The sequence below is a fragment of the Plasmodium brasilianum genome, chromosome 11, assembly GCF_023973825.1.
Source record: "Plasmodium brasilianum strain Bolivian I chromosome 11, whole genome shotgun sequence".
NCBI lineage: Eukaryota > Apicomplexa > Aconoidasida > Haemosporida > Plasmodiidae > Plasmodium > Plasmodium brasilianum.
In genome coordinates this window covers 480,645-499,386 of record NC_090124.1, presented here as the reverse complement: position 1 = coordinate 499,386, position 18,742 = coordinate 480,645, and the positions used below count along the sequence as shown (strand labels likewise).

Genomic DNA, 18,742 nt, shown 5'->3' with positions numbered 1-18,742 from the left:
AATACGTTATATCAGAGAAAATGCCAAGGACACTAGGTAAAGAAAAAGAAAGACGAATATTTGCATTTTAAAAAAAAAATATTTCTATTATCTGTTTGTTACGAAGGAAATACTTTCTTTTTTAAATTTACAATTTGGAAAGACAGATTTAAAATTTTTGTTTTTCACACATTTCATGTGCCCGATTATGTATGTATTGCATTGAAACTACATTTACATAATAAGGATGTGGTCATATATATGTTTATATATATATAAATATATAATGAAATATGGTGCAAATGAACCATGTGAATATTTCTTATTAGTAAGGATGCTATAATTTGCATAATTATTCACATTTATTTGTAGTGAGAAGGGGAGGTGACCCTGGTGTTATTACCGCTGTGTCATCTATAGTGCAACATCAAAATTTTAAGCGTATGTTAATGTTTGGATTGAGATCACTATCTGATTTTTGCAATCCCACATCAAAATCGTACAAAGAAAATGCATCTGATGCGCTGGATAGAGGTGCCGTAGAGCCAATAAAGAATGCAGTAACCAATTATAAGGATGATGATGACATTCTTTTTTGCGCAAGTAGAGTATTGCTTGCTATGTCTGATTATTGCTGTTCTGAGAAGGATTTAGAATCATTACAAAAATTAATTACAAGTGGTGGTGTAGAAGCTATAGTAGATATTATTAAAACAGTTCCCTCGGATCAAGACACATTAAAAAATTGTATGACGTTTATTCAAAATATGAACGATTCAAATGTACAAATAGAGGGGGGAGAACTTAGTACTGCTTTATTAAATGTGTTTACATCAAACACATATAACATTAAGTTGAGGGTTGGGATAGTATCTGCTTTGTCAGTTGTATCTAAATCTCCTGCTAGTTCAGAGTACTTGAACAAAGGAGGAGCACATCATAAATTAATAGATTATTGTTTATCATTTCAAACAATAAATGACGATACTGCAGAAATAGTTGAAGGAGTTTTTGATACAATTAAGAATTTATCTTCAAATGGATTTGTAGTTCCAACTATAATTGAAAAATCAGTTATAATTTTAGATAAATTTAAGTCTTACCCTAGAATTGTTTCAAAAGGAAGTGATGCTATGAAATGTGCTGTAGGACCAGAACAATTAACTGACTGTTTAAATGTACTAAAAAAAGCAGAGCAAGGATCAAAGGAGCAGGATTCTGCATTGGAACTACTGAGTTCCCTTTCATACATTTCATCTATAACAGATAAGGTTGTTGAATCTGGAGGAATACCTGTACTTATCGAATTAATCAATAGTGGTTTACAACAATATGAAAGTAACCCTGAAAAAATTTCTAGATTAGTAGCTGGAGCATCCAGAATGTTAGGAAGAATATCAAATAATCCTCCTCATGCTTTGATAGTATATGAATATGGAGGCATTGCCACACTTTGTACGGCATTGTCATATTTTCCTAATGATATCGATTGCGAAAGTGCTATATGTAATGCATTAACTCCATTTGTATCTCGATCTAATTATGTTAATGAAATAAACAGTTATTCATTATTTGCTTCCTTATTTCCTATTTTATATGCATCTTTGGAATCAATTGAATTAGCAAAAGCTAGTATGGCATGTATAGCTTCTGCATCAATGATAAATGAATTTCATGAACAAATGGTAAACAATCAAGCAATTGAAATTTTGTCAACGTGTATTCAATATCATTTAACAGAATTAGATTATCTTCTAAATTGTTTTACGACATATTTTAGATTATCGGAATACATAACAACAATTGAACCAATAAGTCAATATGGAGGGGTTACTGGTATTACGAATGCTTTATCAGCAGTAAGTAAGGATAGCGCAATATCAGAAATTGGACTGAAATTAATAAATAAAATGTTAACTGCGTCGGATTCCTTAAAATTCTTGAGTAATCAACAAGTGGTTGATACTGTATTAACTGTCATGTTAGAAAACGAAACTAAGGAAGTTATTATCCAAGAAGGAACAAAAATTATGGAGAAATTAGCTACTGAAAGTGACTGTCAAAGACATATATCTAATTTAGAATCGATTATAAATTTAGCAGAATCAAACCCAGAAGGTGCATACAAAACATTAGCAGCTATATCTGGATTATCAAGAATTCAATCGTTAAAAAGTATACTAGAATCCAAAGGAGCTGATTCTTGTATTTTCAATGGTATTAAAGTATGGATCGAGTCACCAAGATTTAATGAACAGACTAAGTTAATTAAAGCTGCGTTAAAAACTATAAAAATATTAAAACTAAATGCAGCAACTACATTACATGAGGTGATAGCGTCCATAGTTGATATAATGTGTATTTCTCAAGTAAAAAGATTAGCAGAAGGGGAGGAACCAGATGATAATATACTGATAACATCTGCAGAATGTATAAATTATTTAACAGAAGTATACAAAGTAAGCAATAAAGAAATTGTAGAGGCAAGTTTAGACAGTATATTTAAATTAATGAAAAAATATTCAGAATCTCGTTTAACTCAAACGAATTTGCTTGCAGCGATTAACAATATAATTTTAAGTAGCAATGTAGTAGGTTCAGAAAGTTTGGTTAATAAAGGATATGTAAAACAAATTGTGACATATATTCATAAAGTTCCTATGTATGTGGATGTTCAGATAATTGGTTTTAGTGTCTTAGGAAACGTACTTAAGATTTATCCTGATTCACTGGATGCTATAAAAAAAGCAAATACATTAGTTCCACTTCAAAATGCCTTAAGGACCCATGTAAAAAATCCTAAACTTAAAACAACATGTGCTCCTCTGTTAGCAGTTCTGATGCCATTAGATTCTTTGACGAAAGAAATTGAGGATCTTTTAAAATTATGTGATGAATCTATGAAAGAAAAAGATCTTGTACAATTGCATGAATATTTAGTTTCTTTAAATGAATTATTATTAACAGCAGAAGCAAGTAAAATATCTTCTCGTTGTAACATAGGAGAATCTCTTCGTAATATTGTAGCGTGGTTAAAAAAGAATCCTAACTGCTACAAAGAAACAAGTAACAAAGATTATAGCATTTTAGGAAGAAGTTTATATGATGCTATTATATCAGAGGTTGCCCATGCATGTATAAATATTTCTCAAACAAGAATTGGATTAGTGCATCTAACTAAAAGTGATATGGTATCTGTATTAATAGAGGCGGAAAATCTTTTAGTGTTCCCTGGAGATGATCACACGGAAGAAGCAGTTTCTAATATATTAGAATCTCTAAGTTTATTACTCAAACATGATATTACAAATGCAGATTTAGCGTTTAACTTAGGTTTAGTTAATAAATTGTGTGAAGGAATAAATTACTTTTCAGAATCGGACATGGTTATAAAGAGTACCTTTGGATGCTTGGCGCATATGTGCACAAGTGAAAAACGTGTAAATCAATTAATTAGTCATCCAGAGTACGATACACTTATATCGCTAATTGTGAGTTTAATAGGTAATTCAGAAAAAAATAAGAATTCTAGAGGAAGTGCAATAAAAGCTTTACATGAATTGCTAAAAACTGAAAATGAAAATATAATAACAAATATATCTAAGAAAACTCGTGTTATTGACAATCTGTTTAAAATTATGGGAGAATATCAAGTATATTTGCCTATTGTTCAGGACAGTTCAAAATGTTTAGCATTTTTTGCTGATCACATTAATATAGAAGAGCAGATGAAAATAGATAAATATTCTGCTATGAAAATATTGCTAGAAACGTTAGGTAAGAATAAGAATGATGAATCAACAGCTCTAGAAATAATGACTGTTTTAGTTAAATTATGTAATGGTAATGATAAAATGAAACTAAGAGAATTGGGTGCTGTTGATATCATTTCTGATGTGACTATGATTTTCAACGAAAATGAGGAGATATCAAGATTAGGAGGAGTATTGTTCTCATATATGGGTGCTGATGAACAAGTAAAGAAATTGATGAAATTAATATTAAATGTTAAAAGTAGTGATACTGATGCTGTCCAAAAAATAGATAACTTGACTAGTAAACTAGAGATGTTTTTAAGAGCCCCGTTAGAAAATCCTCAGGATGCTTTACAATATACAGAAGCCACACTGCAGCAATTAAATGGCTATTTATCTTCTGAATTAGATAACGTTTCTTTACAAGCAAATGTAGCTTTAGTTACAAAAAGATTAGTAGATCGTGTGAAATATGATCATGAAGATCAATTGGGAGCATGGGCTGTAGCTTCTGCGGGCATATTAAATCAATATACAGATATGATTGCAAATAAAGTTGGATTGTCAAACTGTAAGTTTGTATCATCTGTTTATAGTGTTTTAGCTGGATGTGTCTTGAATCCATATACAAAACAATTGGTAATGGATAAACTATCACCGATAGTAGACAATTCATATGATGTATTGGAACAGTATAAAAATAAGCCAAACGTTGTTCAAGGAATTTTTGAATTACTGGAACAGGTGGCGAAAGATGAAGAAGGAGCTAAACTGCTCTATATGAAATGGAATGGTTCAATGGGCAATTTAGTAGAACAGACAGTAGCAGTTATGAATTTGAATAGAGCAAACGATTGCGTCTATTTGTCTGGAATTAAATTATTAGGTGCTATTGCAGAAACGTCAAGCACATCTGGATATGTAAATGATATGGATGCTGGTCATGTAATAGAATCATGTGAATTGTTGTTAAATTTGGGTTCACCTAATGATAGAACTGTTGAATTTATAAATTTAATAGATACAATGGTTTTATCCAATATCCTAGATGAGAGAGTAGCTTCCGAAACTCTTAGAAAAATTAATAATTTAGTATCAGAAGAAAATTTATCTAGTTATCCAACACAAGACAGAGTAGATATCATAAAGTCATATGCAAACTTGCTGAAAGATTCAGCTGCCACAGGACTATTTACACATATTAATCAAGCAGATAAATTGAATGCGTTGAATAATTTAGCAAAGTTAATGGAATATGAATCAAATGAAGAAGTACATGTAGCTGTCTTGGAAGCACTGAGTGAGATAGCATCTTTAGATGCATCAACAGCATCAAAAATATTAAATTCTGCTTTGCCTTCTATTATTCAAAGTAATCATGATAATATAATAAACGATGCACAAACGACCGAAGCATTTTTGCAAACTTTGGAAAAATTATTAGTTAATGAAGGAATAGGTCGACAGCTTGCTAATAATGATGAACTGACTAACTTATTAGAAGAGTTAGAAAATAGTCTTGAAGAAAGGAGGAAAGAACTAGGTGATGAGTTTGTTAATAATATGAAAATGAAAATTAATAATATACGTAATGCTGTAAATGATGACAAGCCGAAAGAGAAAACATGTAAATATATATATGATTTATTAACAGAATATAAAACAAAGGAAATGGAAATTAATGTTTTAAAAGAACCATCCTTAGAAGAAGATATGAATTTTGTATTGGATAGAGTAAGAGTGTATAATAAGGATAATCTATTACCAACAACGGAAGATGGAATAGACAATTCGTATGGTTATATGGCTATAGAACTATTTTGTGAGAACAGTGATAATATTGGGGAGCTTATAAAGAAAGGATTTCAGACTACCGCTTTTAGTTCATTGGTAAAACAAAGTAATGAAAATGTAAAACATTACTCATGTCGTGCGTTATGCGCTTTTACAAAAAATCCAAAGGGTTTAGAACAAGTGGTTAAAGAGATAAAGGATTATGCGAATATTATAAGTAAATCTGTAGGTAATTTGTGTTCAGAAGAAACGTTAGAAAAGGATGATAAAGAAGACTTTCTAATAAATCGTGTTTTGTTAATTGATAGAACAGCTTATAATAGAAATGTGTATGACAACACAAAAGCTATTCATTATTTAATAGATATATGGAATCAATATGATCATGGGGATTATTCTATTTCGTTATTACGTCACACCTTTCGAGCTATGAGAAAAGTTGTATCTGACGCACATGTGGAGACATTATTAAAGGCAGATGTGTTAGTTCGTTTGACCAATATTATAAACAGTACTGATACAGATAAAATTATTTATCCAGATGTTTTGTTTTTAGTTGGAAGTTTATCAGTAGTAAAAGAAATAAAGACACAAATTGGAGAAATAAAAGGTGTAGATGCATGTGTCAGTTTATTATATAGATCATTAAATAAAGAAGAAATGGAACCAACTATAACAAACAGTTGTTTGGCGTTAGCTAATATGTGTATAGATCACAAGGTTAATTCTAGTATATTTTGTAATTTAAAAGGACCTGATTTAAATGTACAAATTTTAAGAGAATATAGATCTAATTTTGATGTAACAAATGCAGCTTCTGTTTTACTTTGTAACATTTTATTTAGAAATGAAGACATGAAAAAAACTTATGGAACGAATGGTGCTCCTGCTGAATTAGTAGAATGTTTAAAAAGTTATGATGGCAGTGATAATAAAAATGCTGTAAGATGTATTGAGAGTTTGTTTAAAGCTATTTCTAATCTGTCTTTATATACAACAAATGTTAAATATTTTCTAGATGCACAAATTGAGGTTTCCTATGAATCATGGTTAAATAAATTAAATGAATATTTTCCTGACGCTGAATTGGAGACAGGTTTACGTACGTTATCAAATTTAGTTATGGAAAATGAAGAAAGAAATATGAAAAATTTTGGAATCACATTAATTCCAGTGTTAAATGTGTTAAAACAGAATAGAGAAAATACAAAAGTCATATTTTTTTTATTAGATATTCTATGTTCTTTATGTAGATTACATGAAAATGCCAAAATGTTTGCTGATAATGATGGAATAGAAGCAACTATAAATGTGATACAATTATATGATTATGATATTAATTTACTAACTTTAGCTATTCATTTATTAAGTAATCAATGTAAAATTGAATCTAGTTTACCTTTATTAGTAAAGGCAGACGCTTTTGGTATATTAATTAGTTGTATGGAAGCAGAAACAGAAGAGTTTGAAATGACTGAATTAGTTGTTTCTTCTCTTAGATGTGTTAGACGTTTAATACAATCTGAAGAATTAGCCTATGAATTTTGTAATTGTGGTGGAGTACCTTCCATAGCTAATCTTATATGTAAGTCGGTTAAAAAATCAATTGTAATGTTAGAAGCATTACGTTTATTACTTTGTATATTATATTATACACAAAATATAGAAGGTGTAACAAATGAATATAGTGAGGAGGAAGAAGAATTACATAATGCAAGATTAGGTGGTTGGTATAACATTAGTATGGATAAAGAAATGATTGATATAATATTACAATCTGTACTAACTTGTGCAAATGATAATAATCATTTGAAACAGTTGAGATTACAAAAAGTATCACTCGGTTTATTAGCATATTTTGCATACCATAGATTAGGTATTATTTCGATGACCGCATCTGGTTTTGATAATTTAACGAGGGAGAATTTAAATAATTTTGGAGGAGATTCTGTTATTATGCAATTATTGGCTCTGTGTATAGATAACATTGCAATGTATTCAGCAGAAGTGTATGATAGGACTATTTCACGAGATATTGTAAAAGGTTTTAAGTCGTCTATATCAAAAATGAGTAATAAAAAGGAGGATAAACAAATTGTACAAAAAGTTGAGCGTACATTAGATGCAATGAATTCAGCAGAAGACCCATTGGATGCATTTAAAGATACACTACTAACTTTTGACTTTAATTTATCTGAATTTGATAAAGATCCATATGTTAATGGTGTACACGATTTAGCTTCGAATATTAAGGATTCTTTAAGAAAAGGTGGTTCGTGTAAAATATATCATAATAGTGATCAAAGAAAACCATTTAAATGGAAAGCTAGCCAAGACTTGAGTACCTTGGAATGGATAATCGGTGATGATTCAGATCATATATTTAAAATATCTGTGGTTCGTATAAAAAATATATCGAAAGGATTAGCACATCCGTTATTAAAAGCAAGTAATAAACGAGAACCTAGAAAAGTGAATGCAAAGGTAACATTATGTATCTATGGACCACCCACTGAAGATTTCCCAGAGGGACTAGAATTACCAATTAAAACAAAAACGCAAAAGGAGAGAGACGCCTTTGTAGATTTGCTTGTTCTTTGGCGTGACGCCGCTAGCTATAATTATTAAGTTGCCCCCCACCCCCCAAAAAAAAAATGAAAAAATGAAGCAAAATAAAAAAAAATAAAAAAGCAGCTTTTGCACGCCACATATATGAAATATAATAGTATATGAAAAGTATAAAAAACACATAACACATAAAACAGATAACACATTAAACAGATAACACATAATACATAACACACAATACATAACACATAATACATTAAGCATAAAACATTTGTTTCTTTTCAAATCATTCGTTCTATTTTCCCCTTCCCACTAATTTAGTCTACCGGAATTGTTTTCTTTTATCTGTTCTTGTTTTTGTATATGCTCCGTGTAGCTCTATTAAATTGCTATTTTGTTATATATTTTTTTTTTTTCCCTTCCTACTTGAGTACTAAAAGAGGAGAAAAATGAAATAAGAATAGTATAAAATTATATTACTTTTTCTTTTCCAATTTTCCTTTTTCCCCGGTTCCATCCGCTTGTATGCGTGAGCCCATTTTACAAAATGTTATATCACAAAAGAATACTCAATAAATATATAATAAAAAAAAAAAATAAAAAATATATATATATAGTGTACATAACGATTTTATTGCATATTTTCATTATTCGTAGGTGATTTATATATTTGCGAATGACTTAATTTACCTAATAAATTAAAAATTTGCTGTATGTATTGTTACTTTTTTTCAGTCATTTTCCCCTATACCAAAATAATTATAATTGTTCAGGTTAATTAATTTTATGGGAGTTTATTTTCAATACATATTATCATAAAATTGTATTAAAAAATGTTATAAAATTTTTGTGATGATTTTTTAAAGATAGAAATATTATAAATAATTTTACAGTTAATGTTATTTATTAGCGTGTTTGAATATGTTAGGTTGTTGTTTAAAAGGCTGTTTTTAATAAATATATGTAAAGTATACATTTATATAAATGTATATGTACATACGTGTAGAGGGTATATTATATATATATATACATAGACATATGCGATATGCGCATAATAATGCACCAATATGTAATATAACCGAATTAAAAATATATATACGTATAAGCATTTGTGTGTATATGCATATATTTACGAAAAATGGAAGGTAAAAAAAAGGAGTTCTAATCTTTATTATCCATATCATCATCCATTTTAGGCGCTAAGAAAAATTTCACAAATCCAACTTTTAAAGTATCTGCGCCGGGAGATGTATCTTTTATTTCATATTTAAATTCAATAGGTCTACTATCACTTAATCCTAAGGTAACTACGTCTGACAAAATAGTGGATTTTGAAAATAAATTTAAATATTTTATAGCAAAAGATTGTTTAATTTTTTTTTTCGATTTTATAGTAACACCAACATCATCTTCACTTGTTGATTCTCTTGGTTTTAATGCAACTTCTGCATCTCCTACTAATCCCTTTGTTGTAAATTTGATACTATTGGAATCTATTTCAATAAATACTGTATCTGAGAATTCAGATAAATTTCTAAAAATATTTGTTAATTCTTTACTACTTAATTCTACTTCTGCATCAAACCCTTCTTCACAATCAGGGATATTAAGGGAATCTAGTTCAATGGACATTAATTTTAAAGAAAAGTTTGTTACTTTATCTTCTTTATTATTTTCAAATACAAAGTTAAGATTGTCTTCATCATCTTTACTGGATATAACAACAGATTCATTTGCTCCACATAACTTAAAAACTTTATTTAAGGATGCAATATTCACACCTAACACTCTCTCACGATCACATCTATAATGAGAAAACCCAGAATCTACTAAGTGTAAACTAACTAACGAGACATGGTTCCCATCTAATGCTTGTAATTTTAACCCACTTTCATCGGCATCAACATTTGCATCGTTCACTAAATCTTTGATACATTCAAATAATTTTTTCAAAATAGATGCATTATTTAGTTTAGCTTCTAACATTTTTCTCTTTGTGGATGTTTAAGTGTTTTTATTTAATGTCTTAAATTTGTATAATCAATTTGTTATATATAAATATATGCATACATATGTACATATATATATATATATATACATATAACATACACACACATATATGTGTGTTTTTTTTTTTTTTTTTGTGTGCTTTCTCCTTTTAGTAGCCCTTTTTTAATGGTTATATTTTGAACTGCAACAACTTTCTACTCTTTTTTTTTTTTTTATTATTAAAGTAGGGACTTTTTATTAATTTCTTAGGGTTTATTTATTTTAATTTATATTCTCTATTATTACAATGTTTTTTTTTTTTTTTTAACTTAAAGTGTTCTTAAAAATATGTATACTCTCTCAATAATATATTTCCTATGTCACTAAAAAAATGAACGTACATATATATGTAAAATATATACATGAAATGAAAAAAGAATGTTAAGTTATTTACTAAATAAAAAATGTATTGAACTTCTTTTAAAAACTAATTTTTTTAGATGATGTGAAATCCTGAAGTGCCGTTATACCTTTTTTGCATATTGCTCTTTTGTTATATTTGCATATTTTAGCTTTTTTTTTTTTTTTTTTTAAAATGAAAATAGCTATTTCACGCATTTCACGTATTTCACATATTTCGTTTTATATACATTATGAGTGTATGGATAGGAAGAGAGTATTTTCATTAATTTTTTAATTCAAAGTGTAATTGTATCTACTATTCATTCCATTTAAAAAACGGGTAAAAAAAAAAAAGAAATGTAAAACACGATAGAGATGTGAAAGAGGAAAAACCATTTATGGTCTTCATCAAATAAATATTGCTTTTTTCATAAATAACACATTTATTGCGAAAATAAATACTTTGACACAAATATTTCAACTTATTAATTAAACACATATATGTACATATATATGTATTATATATGTATACATTGTATTATATATATATATATATATATATATATATATATATACTAGTCCTAAAAGTATACATTATTTTTTCTATATTTTTTTTTTTTTCTACTTTCGTTTGCTTTTATATATTTAAGCTTAAAACCACACTAATGCTGTTTTTAAGGTTTTTACCTTCATGATATATGTATCCATACTTATTTTTATATTAGCTATAATACTTAAATCATTATCTTCCTTTTTATTGCACAACCTTTAAGGCACAGAGGAACAAAAAATAAAAAAAAAAACTATATAAATATAATATAAAAAGGAAAAGCAATATTTTCTTATTTTATATGTCTTATAAAACAAATCACGTAAATTAATATATTCTAATTTTCTTTTTTTCTTTTTTTTTTGCACAAATGGATTTTATAATTAAATATTTACTTAAATTTATTCCATTAAGGTTGTACTTAAAATAGTTTATAAGGACTAGTACTATTTTTCCCTTTATATGCATATATTTATATATATATATATATATATGTACACACACATAAGTTCACTTACATATATACAAGTATATATGTGTTTAATTTTACTTTATCGTAAGTTAAATAATACTATAATTTATTTGTAAATTGGCGAGCTTTTTTTTCTCAATCTCCTTTCATTTTTTATTACTGCATAGATTCTTATGTGTAAAAATAAGCACCTATGAAAAGCAATAAAAAATTTATATGTAAAAGTAGCTTTAAGACAAGTGCTTGTATATGTTTATATACATGCATGTACATGTGCAGCGTAATAAATGAAAAGTTCCTTTTTAAGCTGACATACTAGTGTAAGCTATTTTAGACCCTACGTATATTTTCCTTCATGAACAGATAATAAGAGATATTCTTTTTACAATTACGTCTTCTTATAATATATGTTTTTAAAAACTGAATCTTAAAATCAATTTTTTCTCTTTTAAGCTGAAAATTGTTAAATGTGTTATATTGTTTAAATAAAATGAAAAATATGTAAGAAAGAAAATGTACGAACTAAATTCTGTATTCAGATAACGTGTGTCTATATTGCTCCTTTAGCACTACGATTTCAAATTTTTTATTAAAAGGATTCTTTATAGGAACTTCTGTGTTTTAAAAAATGTGAAACAAAAAAAGGAGCTAATAAATCTTCATATATTTATTTCGTTTTATTTTGTTTGTTTTGCTCCCCTTCCCTTATAATATACATATAAAAAAAAAATTTTAAATGTAAGATATAAACTATATATATATGTAATTATTTATTTCCTTTATTAACATCAACTATATACATAGTACACATGCAAATTTTCTAGATTCTTTTACGCTTTATTTGTAAATCATCATTTTAAATTTACGTTTTCAAATTTTCAAACTATTTGATAGACGCATATTTTTTTCTTGAGATATGGAGCATATAATCGTGATGAGTTTGAATTCAAAATATGTAAAATGCAAATAAGGTATAAGAAATATGAATGAGCTATAAGATATAGTATTAAAGTGTAACAAAGGCTCATAAAATGTTAATACAAATGTGTATAAAAATATCGTGCAAATGAAACGCTTAATAATAATCCTTTAACTTCCGGAAAAAAAAAAAAAAAAAAAAATCTAGTGTTGCTTTTAATCGTTATACTTGTTCCTTGGTTCCCGTAAAAAGGAAAGGATGTTGTAAGTTTACGAAAATTACAATATTACATTTATACTATTAAATTAATAATTCCTGTAATTTTTCTTTTTGTTACAACTCTGAAAAGTTTATATTTAAACAAAATATTTAATTATTTTTTATATAATAAATATACAGAAGTATGAAAAGAGATAATTTTGCTTAATAAAATGATTAAAGTTCTCAAAATTCCTTTTAAGTGTATGAATATATAACGTGATACGTCAAACATTCTACATACGAGACTGCTGAACATACAGTTATGTACACATATACACGCATACGTACAATATGCTGTTTAAGTAGGATTTTACTTTTTGCAATGAAGGTGCATTTGTGTCTTTATACCTCCTAAAAAAAAATTAGTACATGATAAAAAAGGTTAATTAAAGAATATCAACAAATCAACAAACAAAACACCAAAAAAACAACAAAATAATACCCAAAAAACAACAAAATAATACCCAAAAAACAACAAAATAATACCCAAAAAACAAAAAGGATAAGATAAAAGCAAAAGTAAACTCAAAAACTACAGTAAAAGTTAATGAAAACGTAAGTAAACAATAGCGCTGTAAAACATTAAAATGAACGTAAAATGATAATAAAAAAAATTGCTTTTCAAAGTTAAAGTTTTTATTATGTTTTTATAACATCATTTACACATAAGTACACTTAACACATTATTATTATTTTTTTTTTTTTTATTGTTTATCTTTTCTTTTACGTGTAATTGTTTTCTTATAGCCATTATAATAACATGCGAAAAAAGTAATGCAAGATTTTTTTATCTGTTTTTTTATTTTGTTATAAATGATTTATTATGTGTAACAAAAAAAAAAAAAAAAATTAAAAATAAACAAAAACACTGTAAATTTTGTGTTTAATAAAGAATTATTGCCAAAAGTTATAAAAAAAAATAAAAAATTTCGTGTGTAATAGGTGGGAAATAAATATTTTCTTGCAGATGATATACATTTATATTGAAGCATTTAAAGTTCAATAATAGAGAAAAGGCGAAAACAAAATTTAAGATATAGCAAAATAAAGATATAACAAAATAAAGCAGAATAAAGTAATGCAAAGCAAGGCAAAATAAAGAAAAATAAATAAACCATATAAGAACATATTTTGAATAATAATGGCAGTATCGAGAAGCAAAACAAAATACCTGTTTACAAATGCAACCTTACAATCGTATTACCCCACAGCAGAAATGTTTAAAGCTCCAAAAGTTGGAAATGCACCAAGAATATATAATGGTTTAGACCCAAGAAAAGTACATAATTATCCTTGGATAGATATATTTAAAACAAGAACAATAAAAGAAACAGGTTATCAATATGGAAATTGGGCTGGTCCTTCAATTCATTCTATGACGCTCGACGAATTATACACCTTTTTTAATAATAAAGATTATTTAAAACATTTTACATATTGGCATTTGTTTAAAGCTACTTGGGGACAGTTTCAATTTTTATTTCTTTTTATGGGATCATTAGTAGCTACTGTTTTGCCAATATTTATATTTACTATGTATTTACAAAGATTTGAACCATTAGAAGTTACCATAGACCCTGAGGACTATTACAAACATTTCTACTGGCATTATTATGGTGGAGAAATTGATCATCATGCTTTTTCACAGTACCTTGAAGCTAGAAGAGCAGTTAGATATAGAAATGCTGATATCGATCCCGTTGATTGGATACCTCCAGAGTATAGATATAAAGAAGAATAAATTGTACCCCACATAGAATTGTAATTATCTTTTTTTTTTTTTGTTTATGAAATTTATAATTTTTCTTTAATAAATTACACCATACGTTAATCTTATTTTTATGTATATATTCCTAAACTTGTATATGTGTAAATGGAAGCGTGTGAATATATGCATACATATATTTTTATTACATATTCTTGTAATTTTGTTTTTATGCATGTAGTATAAATTTTTTATAATAAATAAACAAAAACCCGTTAGTTCGTTTATATTGTGTTATCAAGAGGCCTACTAAATTTACATTATGCATGTTGTAACACATTAAAGAAAAAAAAATAGTCTTAGGGTGTTTCTTTTTTTTTTTTTTTTTTGGTAAACTTGACTACAAAAACAACTACTTATAGAACTATATTAGGCAATCTTTGTAACTGTAAAATTATTTTCAAGATTATATTAAAAAAAAAATTATATCAATAAAATAATATTATTATTTTATTAATATCGAATACAATTTTAATCTTAAAAACACAGAGTTGTTTAGGAAATGCAGTTGCTCATGGAAGTAAGACAAAGTTAAATTAAAGAAATATACAAATATAACAAAATTCATTAAAAAGTTTTGAGAAAACTTTAAAAAAATAAAAATTCTTCCAAGTTAAACAAGAACAAAAAAAAAAGATTAAAGTTAATTTATCTGGTTAGTCATGTGTAAAATTTAAGATTTACAGTAAAACAAAAAAATTCAGGTACGCAAATGTATCCTTTAAAAATATGTACATATATATATATATATATATAACGAGATAAAGATGGATTTGGAAAAGGAGAAACTAGTAAAATTTAAGTAGATGAATATAGAATGCATCTACCTTTTTTGTCCTATTTCACATATGCCCTTTTTTTTTTAACGTTATGAGTGGATGCTATAAATAATACTTCTGTATTTATCCAAGTTTTCTCCTTTAATTTCAAATAATGCATCTACATTTTTTCTTCCGCTAACTGATGGAAATAAAAATTTTAATTAACAATTACAATATTACATGTTTAGGGAAAAAAAAAGAAAAAAAAAAAGATTGCATTGTAATAATATTACATATAACAAATTTTTTGAAGATATAAAAAAATAAAAGTTTGTAAACTTACTTTCACACCACTTATTTATGTTGTCTCGTAGTATACCCAATATACCAATCGTTTTGGAGCATTCATCATCGTTTCTAAATAAAAAAAAAAAAAAAAAAAAAAAAGGATATTACAAGAACTAATACATATTATATGGTTTTGTAATTTCTTTAATAACAATAGTATATTGAATATCAAAATGCACAAATAGGTGTGTATGTTTATATATATATATATATATATTAAATAGTCATATAAAAATAAGTATTTCCATTTTAAAAGTATTTTTTATGGGAATAATTTAATTTTAAGGAACATTACTCTAGAAGATGCATATTTTGAATTGCATCTCTAAATGCCTGTGCTGCCATTTCTATAGAGATATTAATGTCTGTATCCATATCTTTGCGCAGAACTAGCAACATAATAAGAAAAAAGATATATTAAAAAGGAATTTATTCAAGTGTAAATATATAGGCATATATGTATAGACATATATATATGTGTATATATTAACCTGTTAAGCTAACTAAAAGTTCCAACATTCTTGGGCTGGATGGGGGCATCTTCATTTTTTTTGCATATCCTAAGGCTCTAGTATATGATTGCAAACTTTTTTCCTGTATCTTCTTTTTTTTTTCCTCAATATATGTATCTGCACAATATCTGGTCATATCCCCAAGTAAATGCCAATAAAACATTAATATTTTCTATAAATTAGAATTTAAAGATAGAAATAATATAACATTTTACATAAAAGAGGTAATAAGTATAGGCAAATCCTCTATGTTACATTGAAGAATCCTTTTTTTTTTTTTTTTTTTCTAATCATATTTATTTTCCTCTAACAATAACATATATATATATGTAGATAAAAATGTATATGTAATAAAAATATTACTTCATCAGCCGTCTTGGGAATATATTTTGTTTTAATGACCGTGTATGTGTTCTTCTCTATGGATCTTATATCTTTATTTAATTTAGATTTTAGCAGTTCAGCACAATATTTTTCTTCTGCAGTGGATTCTTTATTTGTTATTATATTTTCCAGTACTGTTTGTTCCTTTCTTCTAACATTTAAAGCATTTTTAAATGTGGATCCCTAAAAAAAGAAAATACGTTATAATCAAAAGCATTTAATTTTGTTTTCCCATTTTTAATTTGTGAACTTATAAACGCATATTTTTGTCCATTTTATTTTATTTATTCACCATACTTGTGCAAATACTTATGACAGAAAAAAAAAAATTTTTTTTTTTAGTAGTGATTACCGCAAATATAATTAACATGCATTATACGACAATTATATTTGATCTATTGCTTGAAACTATTTAAAAATATATGTGCGTATCCGAAATTTAATACAATTTAGACACACAAAATTTTATTTTTTTTTAATATCGATCACTAACAAATCATGTAGTAGAAACATATTATAAAATGATTTAAAAATATATGTAATTGTAGTTCTCTCAATTTCTTCTCGAAAAAGTGAAGGTACATTTGATGACAGTAAACATAACATATACTATTACTAACCATTAGTAGTGATTCTGCATAATTTAAATTGTAACTTTTCGCGTTCACCCGTTTTATTAGTGAAACCATTTCTGTGTCATAGGAATATAAAAAAAAAAAAAAAAAAAAAAAAAAAAAAAATAATAATAATAATAGTAATACTATTAATAATAATAAATAGACGAATGAACAAACGGACACTCTAGCAATTATACGTATTACAAATAAAGATCAAATTATATATTTTAACCATCATAGAATCCAATATGATTTAATATTTTTAAGAAATATATAAATTCTTCCTTGTTAGATACTAAAATGTCATTATCACTATGTGGCTTCATTTGATCTGTTGTTGGAAAAATAACTTTTTGCTTGTTTTGTTAGTTTAAATACTTTTTTGTCATTTTCATTATTTTTTGTACAATTGTGCATATTATTTTATTTAGAATTTTTCCTTTTTACATGTAAAATGAAACAAAAAATATTCATGATATAATTTCGAACGAACGGTTTGATCAAGTAAAAAAATTCTTTAAATGGGAAAAATTAAGAACCATAGATCTTCATAAAAAAAACGTATGAAATAGAAAATGTTTTTTAAAATAATTATTAAAAAAAAAAAATTAATGTAATTAAAGTGGAAGAAAAAATTTAATGTATATTAAAATGTGAAAGAAACAAATTATTTTCAAGTTAATATACTACTGTTTCATTAAGATGTACGCGTATTTGTATGTGTATGTATATATTCGTTTATATTTAAATTGCACACTATTCATTATGTGCCAAAAAAAACCAACTCCACTTATTCACAGATATATAATTTATAAATAGACAGTTTTTTTTTTTTTTTTTTATGTTAATTTTCCAATAAATAATTTTTTCGTATGTTTTTTTTTTTTCTTAAAATAACTAATAAATATGTGTTAATAACTTGTGAAAAAAATACAATTTTAAAAACTTCAATAATGGTTACAAAAAAAACGGTTGCTTAAAAAATTTGTTCGATAATTTTTTTTTTTTTATATATTTTTATGACTTAGCAAGGTCAAAATGAGTTTTTAATATGTAGGGATAATATTTTATGTGCTGTTCAAATGTTTTCATTTTGCATTTAGCTAGTTGTGTTTTTTTTTTTTTTTTTTTTTTGTTGTTGTCTTTATACGATTATTCGGAAAAGCTGTAAAAATCGACTAATAAAAAAAATTGAGACAAATCTTACAAGAAAATATATAAAAATTAGAATGAATGATTAAATTAAAATTTATTCATGTAGGAGGAATAAAATATATATATCTATATATGTTAAACATTTTCATTTTTTTTTTTTTTTTTTTTTTTTTTTTTTTTCTAAGCTCATTTATGATATATTTGAAGAGTATACTGCAATATACACAAAATTCTGAACACTGCGTTTTAAAAAAAAAAATAATAAAATATATCTTTTCTTCGCTTTATTAACCAAAATATGTAAATATTAAAATTATGAAAGAATGGTTTAAAAATTATATCATATTTTTTTAGGATTCATGTATGTGTGGAATTATCAAGATAACATAAAATGGAAAATACAGTTTTTTGAAAACAACTTATTTTAATACTGTACATTAATAGTCATAATAAATTAAAATTATATTAGAAATTTATTGGTCTATTAGTGTAAATATGGAAATTAATGCAA

General features: G+C 26.1%; 4 protein-coding genes across 4 annotated transcripts; 2 read left to right on the top strand and 2 right to left on the bottom strand.

Moving 5' to 3' along the window:
* Positions 1 to 20: 20 nt before the first annotated feature.
* Positions 21 to 8,156, top strand: MKS88_003577 (glideosome-associated connector; the record flags this gene model as incomplete). The annotated part of the gene is made up of 2 exons (XM_067216680.1): positions 21 to 36; positions 313 to 8,156. The coding sequence occupies 2 exons, from the start codon at positions 21 to 23 to the stop codon at positions 8,154 to 8,156; spliced, it is 7,860 nt and encodes a 2,619-aa protein (XP_067072390.1).
* Positions 8,157 to 9,257: 1,101 nt separating this feature from the next.
* Positions 9,258 to 10,082, bottom strand: MKS88_003576 (proliferating cell nuclear antigen 1; the record flags this gene model as incomplete). Its single annotated transcript, XM_067216679.1, has 1 exon — positions 9,258 to 10,082. The coding sequence occupies one exon, from the start codon at positions 10,080 to 10,082 to the stop codon at positions 9,258 to 9,260; it is 825 nt and encodes a 274-aa protein (XP_067072389.1).
* A 3,748-nt stretch (positions 10,083 to 13,830) lies between these two features.
* MKS88_003575 (cytochrome c oxidase subunit ApiCOX24) lies at positions 13,831 to 14,430 on the top strand (the record flags this gene model as incomplete). Its single annotated transcript, XM_067216678.1, has 1 exon — positions 13,831 to 14,430. One exon carries the CDS (start codon positions 13,831 to 13,833, stop codon positions 14,428 to 14,430), a length of 600 nt encoding a protein of 199 aa, XP_067072388.1.
* Positions 14,431 to 15,322: 892 nt separating this feature from the next.
* Positions 15,323 to 17,402, bottom strand: MKS88_003574 (14-3-3 protein; the record flags this gene model as incomplete). The annotated part of the gene is made up of 7 exons (XM_067216676.1): positions 15,323 to 15,414; positions 15,559 to 15,632; positions 15,859 to 15,952; positions 16,055 to 16,247; positions 16,439 to 16,642; positions 17,080 to 17,150; positions 17,309 to 17,402. The coding sequence occupies 7 exons, from the start codon at positions 17,400 to 17,402 to the stop codon at positions 15,323 to 15,325; spliced, it is 822 nt and encodes a 273-aa protein (XP_067072387.1).
* Between the last annotated feature and the right edge of the window lie 1,340 nt (positions 17,403 to 18,742).